General features: G+C 35.5%; 1 protein-coding gene across 1 annotated transcript; it reads right to left on the bottom strand.

The window, feature by feature from the left end:
* Positions 1-9,184: 9,184 nt before the first annotated feature.
* Positions 9,185-11,899, bottom strand: LOC141594441 (uncharacterized). Its single transcript, XM_074414469.1, has 2 exons — positions 10,176-11,899; positions 9,185-9,963 (listed from the first exon to the last, which is right to left on the bottom strand). The coding sequence occupies exons 1-2, from the start codon at positions 11,860-11,862 to the stop codon at positions 9,254-9,256; spliced, it is 2,397 nt and encodes a 798-aa protein (XP_074270570.1). The 5' UTR covers positions 11,863-11,899; the 3' UTR covers positions 9,185-9,253.
* Positions 11,900-12,193: the final 294 nt, after the last annotated feature.

The raw sequence follows: 12,193 nt of genomic DNA, 5'->3' as shown, positions 1-12,193 counted from the left end.
GGGCCTGCTCCACTTCTGCCCTTCACTCTTGCTTAGGGTAAAGACCTCGGCTGGAGATTTGACCAGGGGGGTGAGACTACTGTACCGCTTCTGGGTGTATGGTCCCGAACTCCCCCCGGCGCCCGCCGAGCTCTATTTCCTATTAAATCTCTCAGGCCGTGACCTATTCACGTCACGGCGACCTTCATCAACGTTGTCCCGGCGGCTCTTCCCCTCTGGGTACCCAGATTCACTGTGGCCTACCCAGGTCTTGTGATAGTCCTCCATCTTTACGGCTCGATCGGCCATCTTTCTGGCGGTGTCTAGGTTGAGGTCCTCGCACTTGATCATGTCGTTTTTGAACTCGCCTTTCGGGAGGTCTTTCATCAGTGCGAAGGCCGCCAATTCGGTGTTCAGCTCACGGATCTGCTGAACTTTTGCGTCGAATCTCTTCACGTAGCTTCGGAGAGACTCGTCCTCCCCCTGTCGGATAGTGAGGAGATCTGATGTTTCCACGGCCCTTCTCTTGTTGCAAGCATAATGGGCTATGAAATTATCCCTCAGGTCGGCATAACAGTATACCGAGCCATTAGGTAGCCCCTTGTACCAACTCTGGGCCATCCCATGCAGGGTCGTTGGGAAGACTCGACACCATACCTCATCAGGCTGCTCACATACCGACATGTACGACTCGAAACCCTCGGCATGGTCGGTTGGGTCGCTATCCCCTTTGTATGATAGGGCGGCAGCTTCAGTTTAGTCGGCACTGAGACTTCGAGGATATAGGCACTAAGGGGCTGTCTGACCACATGTCGAATGACACGCGGCGATCGGCTCCTCGCAACCTTAGTCCGGCTTCTCTCCATCTGGCGGGAAGGGCTTCTTGTTGTCCGACTTTGGAGAGTCGGACTTCTTTCATTTCTTCGGGGCGGGCCTCGTTGTTGCCGCGGCGACGCTGTCCTCCCGCGAGTGGGGGAAGGACTTTGGTCTGCCACTGGCACCACGGGCTCCGCCGGCGTCCTAGCATGGTCAGCTCCTTGTATCGCTTCGGACAAGTTGTTCGGAGTCACTTTATGGGCCCTGGTCACCTGTGGAGGCGCTGCCGCCCCTGTCATCGTGACAGGGGTAACCGGCGTACCACCCATCAGGTCCAGGAATAGCTTCAATTTGGCCGCATCGACCACATGTCCCATGATAGTGACTTGGCCGGTCGGCAGCGGTGTTTCTGGCTCTCTTGGCATCCCGTACTTCACCGGCTCAGTGACTCGGCCGGTGGGGGACTGCCCGATCTCAGAATTAGGGAACGTGTCATCCTGGAAGAATGCAGTTCCTTCACTCATAGTTTCTTGTGTTTTGACATCCTCTTAGCTCTTTGAATGGTTTTTGTTTTGTTTTTTTTGTAAGGGAGGTGACTAGCTTTTAGTATCTATTCCCACAGACGGCGCCAATTGTTCCGGGTGTAATTCCGGAGTAGGATTATGACCACTTAAGCTTGTAGAATGACGTCGTTTTGCTTGTCTCTTCCTTTCGCTCTCTCCTGTAAAGATGAACAAACTGAGGGCTCGACTTGGTACCGAGCGTACTCACTCCGACGCTCAAGTCAGTAAACTTAAAGAGATAAGTTGTGTGTTAACTTGGCAAAGTATATTGTAGAGAGATAAGGGAGTTTATACCAGATTTTCGGTTAGTTTTGGGATCCTTTTCTCAATGAGAGAAGTGGAGTATTTATAAACTTTCACCTTTTGTCACGTAGTGGCCAAGTGGCCAAGTGGCTAGCAGGTGGAAAGACTATCTTACCCTCGGCCGAGGGACCCATGCCGGGCCGACAGGCCTGGTTGACTCCATGGCGAGGGGACTGGATGTGAGTACGCGGATATGCCTCTCGACCGGCTAGTTGCCGAGACCGAGACCCAAGTGACAGGCCGACAGGCTATGTCGGTTAGACTGTTAATACGTTGACTTGCTGTCTTTTATCTTTGACCTTGCTCAATGTGTTGACTCGGTTAGCGGGTGCAGAATATGCCCCATCAGTTAACATTAAATATGTAATTTTAATCCCCTAATAATTGATAACATTATCCTTGGTGTTATGGTTAGGGTGTGAAGTTAATGTTTTAAATTGTGGATTCGATTCCCATCAGCTGAGCGGCTTGGCCTCAAGTCGCTCTCCCACTGAGCGACCTTAATCTGAACCTAGCATCGCCAAAATCGAGCCTACATGGATCCATTTTGGGTAAATAGTTTCAAAGTCAACCCATTTCGTTAAATTGTTTGTTATAAAACCCCATTTTAGAAAAAAAATTCTTTGTTTTTCATAGAGATTTATTAGGTAAAACTCCTTCCATCTCATTCATTTTTATTGTTTTGCTGTCTATTTTTGGAGGATTTACAGAAAAAAAAAAAAGGTAAATTAACAATTTAACCTTAAATTAAGGAAGAGTCGAGATATTAATTTTATGGTATGTATGGTGGTAGTTAGATATCTATCTAGGGATAATATATTAATATTAGACATAAATTCTTATTTAAGACGGTCATCATCCATCATAAACTTAAGAGCGGTTAAATACTTAAATACATACCAAATTACATGACAAGTTGTCTTAAAAATGACAAAAGTTTTCTATATTGCCTCGTATGATAGTATTTGACCCGACTTAAGTATGATTTACTATATAATTAAAACTTTTTGGATTCTAACTAGGTTGATTTCCAAAACCCTCTTTGCGCAGCCTCCATTATTATTCGGGGGCTTCCATCGATCATCCATCGATGGTAAGCCCCACAAAAGCTTTCTTAAACAACTAATATTATGCAGATCTATCTTATTTTCAATAATAGTCTCCCTTTTGATGAGATCTGTTGTTCCGTCCCTTCTTTCGGGGTTTTTCCATTTTTTCGTGGGATTGTTATCAATATAATAAGTTTTAATCGATGGGGAGATTATCATATTTGTTTCGTGGATGAATACATCAAGACGGCTACACTGTTTCCCTCCATCAAGAAAGATGCAAAGACATCGATTATTCATAGATTCAAGAAATTTATGATTTTGGAGCGGCGGTAGCCATTACGATATTTAGATAGTTATTTTGAATGTATTTTTTACGTTAGCAATCTTGATTTTCCTTTGTCTATTTGTTATCTTCATTATAACCTACGCCTAGTTGATTATTAATGAGATGACAATTTTAAAAAAAAAAAAAAAAAACTTTTTGGATAAATTTTGGCAAAAAAGACAATAAAAGACGGTCACTATATCATAAGTCATATTATAAATAAATGAAAAGTAAAAGAGCGCATGTTGATGTTGAAAAGGAATATTATATGTGGATATTTATATATAAAAATAATTACACAAATTCTTGTTTGTGACGGCACCTATCCGTCACAAACAAGAGACGGATACCATTTTACCTTATAAAGTACCCACTTTTTCTCTCTCTGCAACACTATTCATGTGGTCCCCTTTCTCCACTAACCCATTTTGTTACCATTTTATCTCACAAAATATCCGTCACAAATGGTAACCCGTCACAAGGGAGACCAATTGAAATAATTATTCTCCATCTAAATAATCCTACTAAATATTACAATTGGTAACAAATGTGCTAAATATAATACTCCCTCCAATTTCCTAATTAATTGATCTCCTTTGTGACGGGTTACCATTTGTGGCGGATATTTTGTGAGATAAAATGGTAACAAAATGGGTTAGTGAAGAAAGGGGACCACATGAATAATGTTGCAGAGAGAGAAAAAGTGGGTACTTTATGAAATAAAATGGTATTCGCCACTCAAGAGTGACGGATAGGTGCCGTCACAAACAAGAATTTGTGTTTCCTAATATCTTTCTCTTTCTTTTGGGCACAAAAAATAAGAAAGGGGAAAAAAGAGGAATAAAATATTGTTAATATTGTAAATTGTAAAGAATATAGGAGAAAAAAAAAGAATAATGAATAAAAGACTGGATAAAGTAATGAGAGTTGTTGATTTTTATAAGAGAGAAAATAATAAAATAATGAATGGAATTTACCAAAAAAGGAAAGAGGGAAGATAATCAAACTTGTGTAGAAAAGGAAAGAGGGAAGATAATAGGAAATTGGAGGGAGTAATTGGTAACATCAACGTTAATAGACAAATAAGTAAGGCCTCGTTCTTTTAGGCTGTTTTTAGAAAAAAAACCGAAAATTAATTAAAACGAAAAACTAATCGAAACACGAGAAGCTAACTGATAAGGTAGCTGAAAATTAGAAACGGATAAGGTAGCTGATTATATAAAAAAAGTGTTTGGCAAACTAACTGAAAATGTAACTGATTTTGATGAAATGACGTAAAAGCATATGATAATTATTTAATACTATAAATTTAAAGGGTAAAAACGGAAAATGAAATCAAATAAGGTACCTGAAATCTCAAATGCTACTCTAGATATCATTTCATTTCAGGTAGCTTATTTGGTTAAATAAGTTACTTGCCAAACGCTTACAAAAAAAAAAAGGTACTTGAAATTTTGGTCAAATAAGCTATTTTGACCAAATCAGGTACCTGAAATGTCTTGTCAAACGGAGCCTTAAACCGAATTTGGTTGAACTAAATTGAACTTATCTGAACTCAACTATAAAGATCTGAATTAAACTGAACTCAACTGAACTTATAACAGACAAAAACTAAATAATGATAATGATAATGATAATAATAACGACAATAAGAATAAATTAGAAATTACTCCATTTTAAAATTCAATTTTTTAAACAATTGATCTCCCTTGTGACGGGTTACCATTTGTGGCGGATATTTTGTGAGATAAAATGGTAACAAAATGGGTTAGTGGAGAAAGGGGACCACATGAATAGTGTTGCAGAGAGAAAAAGTGGGTACTTTGTGAGGTAAAATGGTATCCGTCATCCGTCACTCAAGAGTGACGAATATGTGCCGTCACAAACAAGAATTTGTGTTTTTTAAAATTACTCAATTCCCCCCCTTCCCTCCCCCCCCCCCCCCTAAAATTACCCCTTTAAGATGCACTTTTATCAAAAATTGTTTTAAAACTCCAACTTAGGTGATTTATAACGTCTATTTTTGAACTTATTCCGTTTGTAGCTTACCTAATTCATACTTTGAAAGGTATAACTATGTAGAGAAATGAAAATTGGAGAAAGAGTGCAAAAATAGATGGAATAAATCATCTAAGTTAAGAGTTTTAAAACGACTTTTGATAAAAGTGTGGATCTTAAGGGAGATCTTACCACGAAAACCAATCATCTAAACCAAATCAACATTAGACAACCACACTTTTTCTCATTCTCATAACTGGAATTTGGTTATTTTTGGGATTCTTCCTCTAACTTAGATGATTTATTCCATCTATTTTTGGGATATTTTAGGTCCTTTGTTCCAAGTCTGCATACCACTCCTAGGTTCCTCTAGGAGGAGAACTAAAAGGATGATTCAAGATCAATCGGACCTAATTTAGTTCTGCAATAACCTTCAAATCAACATATAAGTTTTAGACACAACGGCTTTCTCTTTAGACACCAAAAAAAATCCCAAACTCAACCAATGCTCTAGACAACCAACAGAATCAATACTCAAGAAAACCAACACAATTCACAATCAAACTCGAGAATTTACAGAATCGGTAAGAATTAATCAACACCTTATACAAGCACAATAAAAAAAAAAAAAACTAATAGCGCTCCCCTAAAAATCCTGCCCTAGAACATGCTATTACAATTTCAAATTTCTATATAATTCTAACACATCCCAAAAATAACCAAATTCCAGGGTTTCCTTCCAATTAACTAACTAAGAAAATCAAGTGAATAGAATAGGTAAAAACACTAACAACGATGAAGAATCCCTTATTACCGAAATGGATAAGAAAGATCTTCAAATTCTTAGGAGAATGGAGATTTTGAGAGGAAGAATAAAGGATTACGAGTTTGCTTGTTTGATAAATCATGAATTGTGATTGTGACTAACCAATGCTAATATGAGGTATTAAAGGTAAGAACTAAGAAGAAGAGAAGCAAAACTAACCCGGCAGAGGGGTCAGGCCAATCAATTGGCTGACAGCCTGCCAACGGCCGGTTGACCGACCGGGTGCCCAAGCCCGGCCTGTTGACTAGCCCCTGTCCCATACTAGCTAGCGCCGATCCTAAATTATTTTTTCCTCTTATTTGTTGCTACATGTCCTTTTAAGCCTATGGACATTGGACAGAGCCCAATTTCTCTCCATTTCCTAAAAAGAAATGGAGAGGCAAGTTCCTATTAATGGTCCAGATCGCATCTTGACAATATCTAACGATTCTCAATTTATGCATAAAAGTAAAGGAAAAATGGGAGTGAAAGAGATAAATATTATTAAAATAGATTGTGAGAGGAAATGGAGAGAAAGGAAATGGAGAGGATCCAAATCCCATTGGACAACCCCTTTATCCTATAGGCTCCCAGCTTAAATCAAAGTTAAATCAACATGTTAGTCCACTCGATTAAACTTAACTTTAGATACTGAAAACATTAGATAAACACGGGTATTACAGAAATTAAATGATCCGAACACAACACATTTGAACTTGACCCGATATTAAACGATATGTATAAGACAGCAGAAATGGCCCACCCCAAATTTACCCAACATACACTCAACCTGAACGGCCCATTTACCAAGTTTGGGGAATCCAGCTCATATTATAAATTTTACCAATTGAAGTAGTTAGTTAATATTAAGGGTTATTTAATGGGAATACTCTGAACTATGGTGGTGCTGCTCAAAATACTACAAACTCTTGTTTAACTACCAATAAAACCAACTAATATCCCTCCCTACTTTGAATAGAATAGGTGTATTTTTAACCTGTTGTAGTAGGTAACTCTCCCTTTATTAGTCATTATCCTGTTTCTTTCTTTCTTTCTTCCTTTACCATTAAACCATCCTTTTCCTGCTTAAAGATTAAGCATCGAACATTCATGCATTTCACCATCAAAATTAGAAGATTTATAATCACTCCAAAGATAACACCCCAAACACACCATCAAGAAGCCAAAATTACGAGAAAACATATTGGCTCAATTCATACATAAATACACATGAAATCGATGTTCTGGCGCTGTAGAAATTAAACCCACACTAAGTAACAAAAGCATCTTATTTCAAGTCTGAATTCATATTAATTTTGAAAGAAACTCATACCTCCAATTTGTAGCAAAATCGGAAATAATTAAACCAAAATTTCGTGCAAATTAAGCCTAGGAATTTTCCGTCAGAATTTGCTACAACATACCTTGAATTACAACAAATTTGCCCAGATTTTGCTTGAAATTCGATTCCTTAGCAACAATCGAATGCATTTATTGGGTGTGGACATAGACGGTTTAGATCGAGATAGAAATACGGCAGCGATTTTCTTCCATTAATCTTGCTCAACCCGTTTTTTTTCAAAACATTTCTCCTTCTTTCATCTTCTTCCTTTTCCATTCCACTCACCTTGATTTCTAATTATTCCTCCATTAATTTATACAAAAGAAATTGAAAAACCCAACAATGAATTAAACCCTAGAAAAGGACCAAAGAGGGAAACTTTCAAATTAATCTACACATTGCAACATATAAAAGCAATGGCGTCCCTTCAACAAGCAAATTGTACAAACAGTCAAAGCTTCAAAATAACATAAGGCGATGAGGATGGATTGCTTGTGTCAGTGTGCAAATAATCAAAGCTTCAACAAGCAGATTATACGCAAGTGAGAAGACGAAGTGAAGAGATGATCAATCTGAGGCAAGGTGTTGGTGAGGATCACAACGGCGTTGTAAGAAAATAGTGAGGCATTTAAGGGTGATTAGGTGAAAAAATAAAGCAAAGAGTGAAAGGTTAATCATAGAAATGAAAAGAAAAGAGGGTTAAAGGAGTATTAAATTTTATTTACCTACTTTGCAGGTAACCAGTCGTCATAGAGTAGTAAAAGTGAAAGGGGATATTAGTTGGTTTTATTGGTAGTTAAACAAAAGTTTGTAGTATTTTGAGCAGCACCCCCATAGTTCAGAGTATTCCCATTAAATAACCCTAATATTAATAATCAGGACATTTCATGTTCAAAGCTTGAGAACTTCTACTCTCGCTACTCGAATTCCAACCTATGCTATATGAATAACCATGTACATTGTCCAGTTTCAAGTCCACTACCTTTTGCGTATGATATTACAATTAATCGTTTGCAAGGGTGCACATTTTATAAAAACATTCTACAAAAGAGATTTACAAACGAAAATATCATAACCATAATCTCCTATTTACTAAATGAATAGGCATTTTCACAAATTTTCCCTCCAAAAAGCATCTTTCTAAATAAGGTAACTAATAATAATTAATATACATTAACTAAGCAAGATAACTAATAATTATAATAATTTATTTCATTAACTTATTATCTTTTCATTAAAATTAATTTGTTCATCACATTATTTTTTTTGACTAAACTCTAATCTATAATCTTTTAATTAAAATATTTTAATAAAAATATTGTATCAAACTATGATTTACTAAAAAATTTCATTATTATATTATTTAAGAATGACTTGACTCATACTATGTATAAAACAAAATTATAAAACGTTTTAATTACTTTCGAGACAAAAAATTGAGAATATTTATAAATTGGAATCATTAGCTTTGCGGTATAAAAAAATATTATTTACAAAAACATATTTCAACATGCTATTCAATTCTTTTAATTATTTCAATTTCAACTTTTTATTTCTCAAAGCGAAATGCAATGATGAGAAAAATGAACAACTAATGAGATACACTATTATATATATAATTTAGTAAAAATTAAAAAAAACTTTATAAACCGTGCATTTAATGCACGGGGTCTAACCTAGTATATAGATTAAATGGAGAAAAACTTAAAAAATAGCTATAACAATTCCCAAACTTTTAGGGTATGCAGCCTTGTACGAGAATATGCTAATATTCTGTTATATTATGTAAATACGAAGTAATTGTTAGCTATACTCATGTCAACTAGGTCCTATAATTATGTAAATTAGGTCCTTGTAATTAGGCTAATGACTTGGTAAAAGATCTGATGATCTTACTAACCTAGGATGAGGAATTGTATATATGAGATGCAGGGCCGTCTCGGCAATTTAGGTGGCCCCGTGCGAAATTTAAAAATGGGGCCCTTGTAATATTAAAAAAAAAAGTTATTATTACAAAATGCATTATATATTTTATTTTTATACATTCAATGCAAAATATTACATTGGTTCTTAAAGATTTTCTAAAGTTTCATTACTTCTTGCTAAAAGTAAAGCTCGGGTTGCGTTCTCAGAAGCAAATTCTTCAATTAGCTCATCATAAGTGACTTTCTCCAAAAGATTATTCTCGATAGCTATCATTGCCAATCCATTGAGTCGATCTTGCAACATTGTTGAGCGTAAATATGACTTCAACAACTTCAACTTGGAAAAACTTCTTTCAGCGGATGCAACAGTTACGGGAATTGTCAACAAAATTCTATAAGCAATCACTGCATTAGGAAAACAGCCACCCACTTGTTTCATGTAATTCAAAATAGCAATAGGACCCATTTGTTTCTTAGGCATGAACTCTCTAAAAAATTTTAGATCAAAACATAATGCTTTTCCATCAATATCAGACTCATCATTATTCTTAAGCACATTCTCAAGATTAACACAACAAGACTCTAATTCCAAATCATCCAAAGAATACAACTTATCTGTTGTGAACATAAATCCAAATATATTTTCATACTCTTGATATTGTTCAAACCTTATCTTAAGCGAAGATATTGCTTGATCGATAAGATATAAGAAATAATTAACCCGAAATGATTCTTCTTCAGATAATGGTGGAGAATCATCCGAATTCTCATCAAAATGTTTTTTTCTTCGAATTTCACGCCTTTTAGGAAAAACAAGATCAATATTCATAGCTTTTGCAATATTCCTTGCCGTATCTAATGCCTTATGAAAACCCCATATTCTCTATATTTCTCAAAACAAGAAATTAATGCCTTTACTTGTAAAATAGCAACATCAATAAGCATATCTTTTGTTTGTAGATGTTTACTAACCTCATTAACAAAAAACAATATTTCATACCAAATAATTATTGATACTAAAAATTCAAAATCACCGAGTTCATTAAGCGCCAAGGATTTGGCTTCACTTCTAATCTTAGAATCATTATCAACCTCCGCAACTTCTAGTAAAGCTTCTTGTATTTCTTGCATTTGAAATCTTATGGCTTTTACACTATCAACACGACTTTCCCAACGGGTTGCTGACAACGGTTTAGGAGTCAAACCTTGTACATTACTTTTCAAAATATCCCATCTTTTTGTAGAATGGGCAAATATTGTATATATGCGCTTTATAATTCCAAAAAAGTCTCTAGCCTTACCACAAGTATTAGCTATGTCACATAACGCCAGATTTAAACTATGACAACCACATGGAGTATAGAAGGCTCTAGGATTTAAATCTAACAATCGTTTTTGTACACCTTGATGTTTACCTTTCATGTTAGAACCATTATCATAACCTTGACCTCTAACATTATCTATATTAAGACCAAGTGATTTTAGTTCATTTTGTAAAGCATCAAAAAGTCCTAAACCACTAGTATCACACACATTCAAAAACCCCAAGAACGATTCTTTAATTACATATTCACCAGAAGATGCATCCACATAGCGCAAAATCATAGTCATTTGCTCTTTGTGGCTAATGTCAGGTGTACAATCTAAAATGACAGAGAAATATTTCGCACACTGAATTTTCTTAATGATTTTAGATTTTATTTTAGAAGCAAGCAAACGTATTAGTTCATTTTGGATATTATGACCAAGATAGTGAACATGAGTATCTTTATTTACTATGCGGCTAACATGTTCTTGCATAATAGGATCAAAGTCAACTAACATTTCAACAAGTCCTAAAAAATTCCCATTACTATCCTCATACAATTTACTATTGGAGCCACGGAATGCTAGATTATGCTTTCCAAGGAATTTAACGATTGAAATAATTCTCAATAATACATTTTTCCAATGTTCTTTCTCTTTCCGAAATCTGCCTTGGGCTTTTTCATCAATTGTTGTATTTGTTTTTAACCTTAAACGCAATTCGTACCATATCGTCATATTTTTTACATGTCGAGCGCTCACTTCATGTTCTTTAAGTCTTTCGCTAAGATGAGCCCAATTATTGTATCCTTTTGTTACTAAATCATTCCTTCCTTGACATGTTCCAAACAATTTACAACAAAAACAGAAAACCTTATCAAAATCAGTTGAGTAAACAAGCCATTCTCTATCCCACTTTTCCCCATTAGGCAATTTTCTAGTGTAAAATTTTGACGAAAATTGTCTTTTAGATTGATCATAGGGGCCTTTTTCAATTGTTAAATCTCTTTTTGGACCGTTAACTGCTAATCTACCTTTCGATTTCGCATTCAAATTGTCCCAGTTTCTAGGATCATATATATCTACGGCAATATCAGACTCTATATTATCACTAGAAGGAAGAGGATCTATATTAACATCAACTTCAATAGTTTCATTAACCAAGTCGTCCAAATTTTCGGTGGGTAAATTTTCAACATTGTCATGAGACGGCTCAGTAACATTTTCAATAGGTATGTCATTCACATTATCATCAACATTAACATCAAGATTAACATCAATATTATCAAGATTTTCATCCAAACCCACATTATTACGACTATCACAATTATCAACTTTTCTTATTACAAATTTATCAAGAGCACCTTTTTGAGACCGAGTTAATTCTTCAATTTTTTGTTTTTTCTTACATTTTTCATAACCGGAATCATATTTTCTAATTGAAGACATGACTCTCCAAAAATGAAACAAAAAATCAGAAAACAAGCAAGCAATACAACAAATTTAAAAAATCAATCAACCATATATCAATAAGTAAGATGTTAAGAAACCACCTATTTGATGATTGAATGAACCGTAGTTTTGTAGATCACTTTTCCAATTTAATTTCTGTTTCTGCAAAAAAAATAAACAAAATTAATCTAGAAGTTAGTAACAGCTATGTGAAACATCAAACAAAATTATCAATATACTCAAATGCTTGAATAGTTGCCTTGTATTAGTAAGAATTTGTTTTCTAATCACCGTTAGCCACTTAGCCTCTTAAATCTTAATTGTACTC

The sequence above is a fragment of the Silene latifolia genome, chromosome 8, assembly GCF_048544455.1.
Source record: "Silene latifolia isolate original U9 population chromosome 8, ASM4854445v1, whole genome shotgun sequence".
Lineage (NCBI taxonomy): Eukaryota > Viridiplantae > Streptophyta > Magnoliopsida > Caryophyllales > Caryophyllaceae > Silene > Silene latifolia.
This window is presented reverse-complemented; position numbering and strand designations above follow the sequence as displayed.

Coding starts and splice junctions, on each gene's coding strand:
- LOC141594441 (XM_074414469.1), bottom strand. CDS start 11,862: ATGTCTTCAATTAGAAAATATGATTCCGGTTATGAAAAATGTAAGAAA. Junction 9,964..10,175: donor TAATGATTCTAAGATTAGAA/GTGAAGCCAAAT, acceptor ATAAGGCATTAG/ATACGGCAAGGAATATTGCA.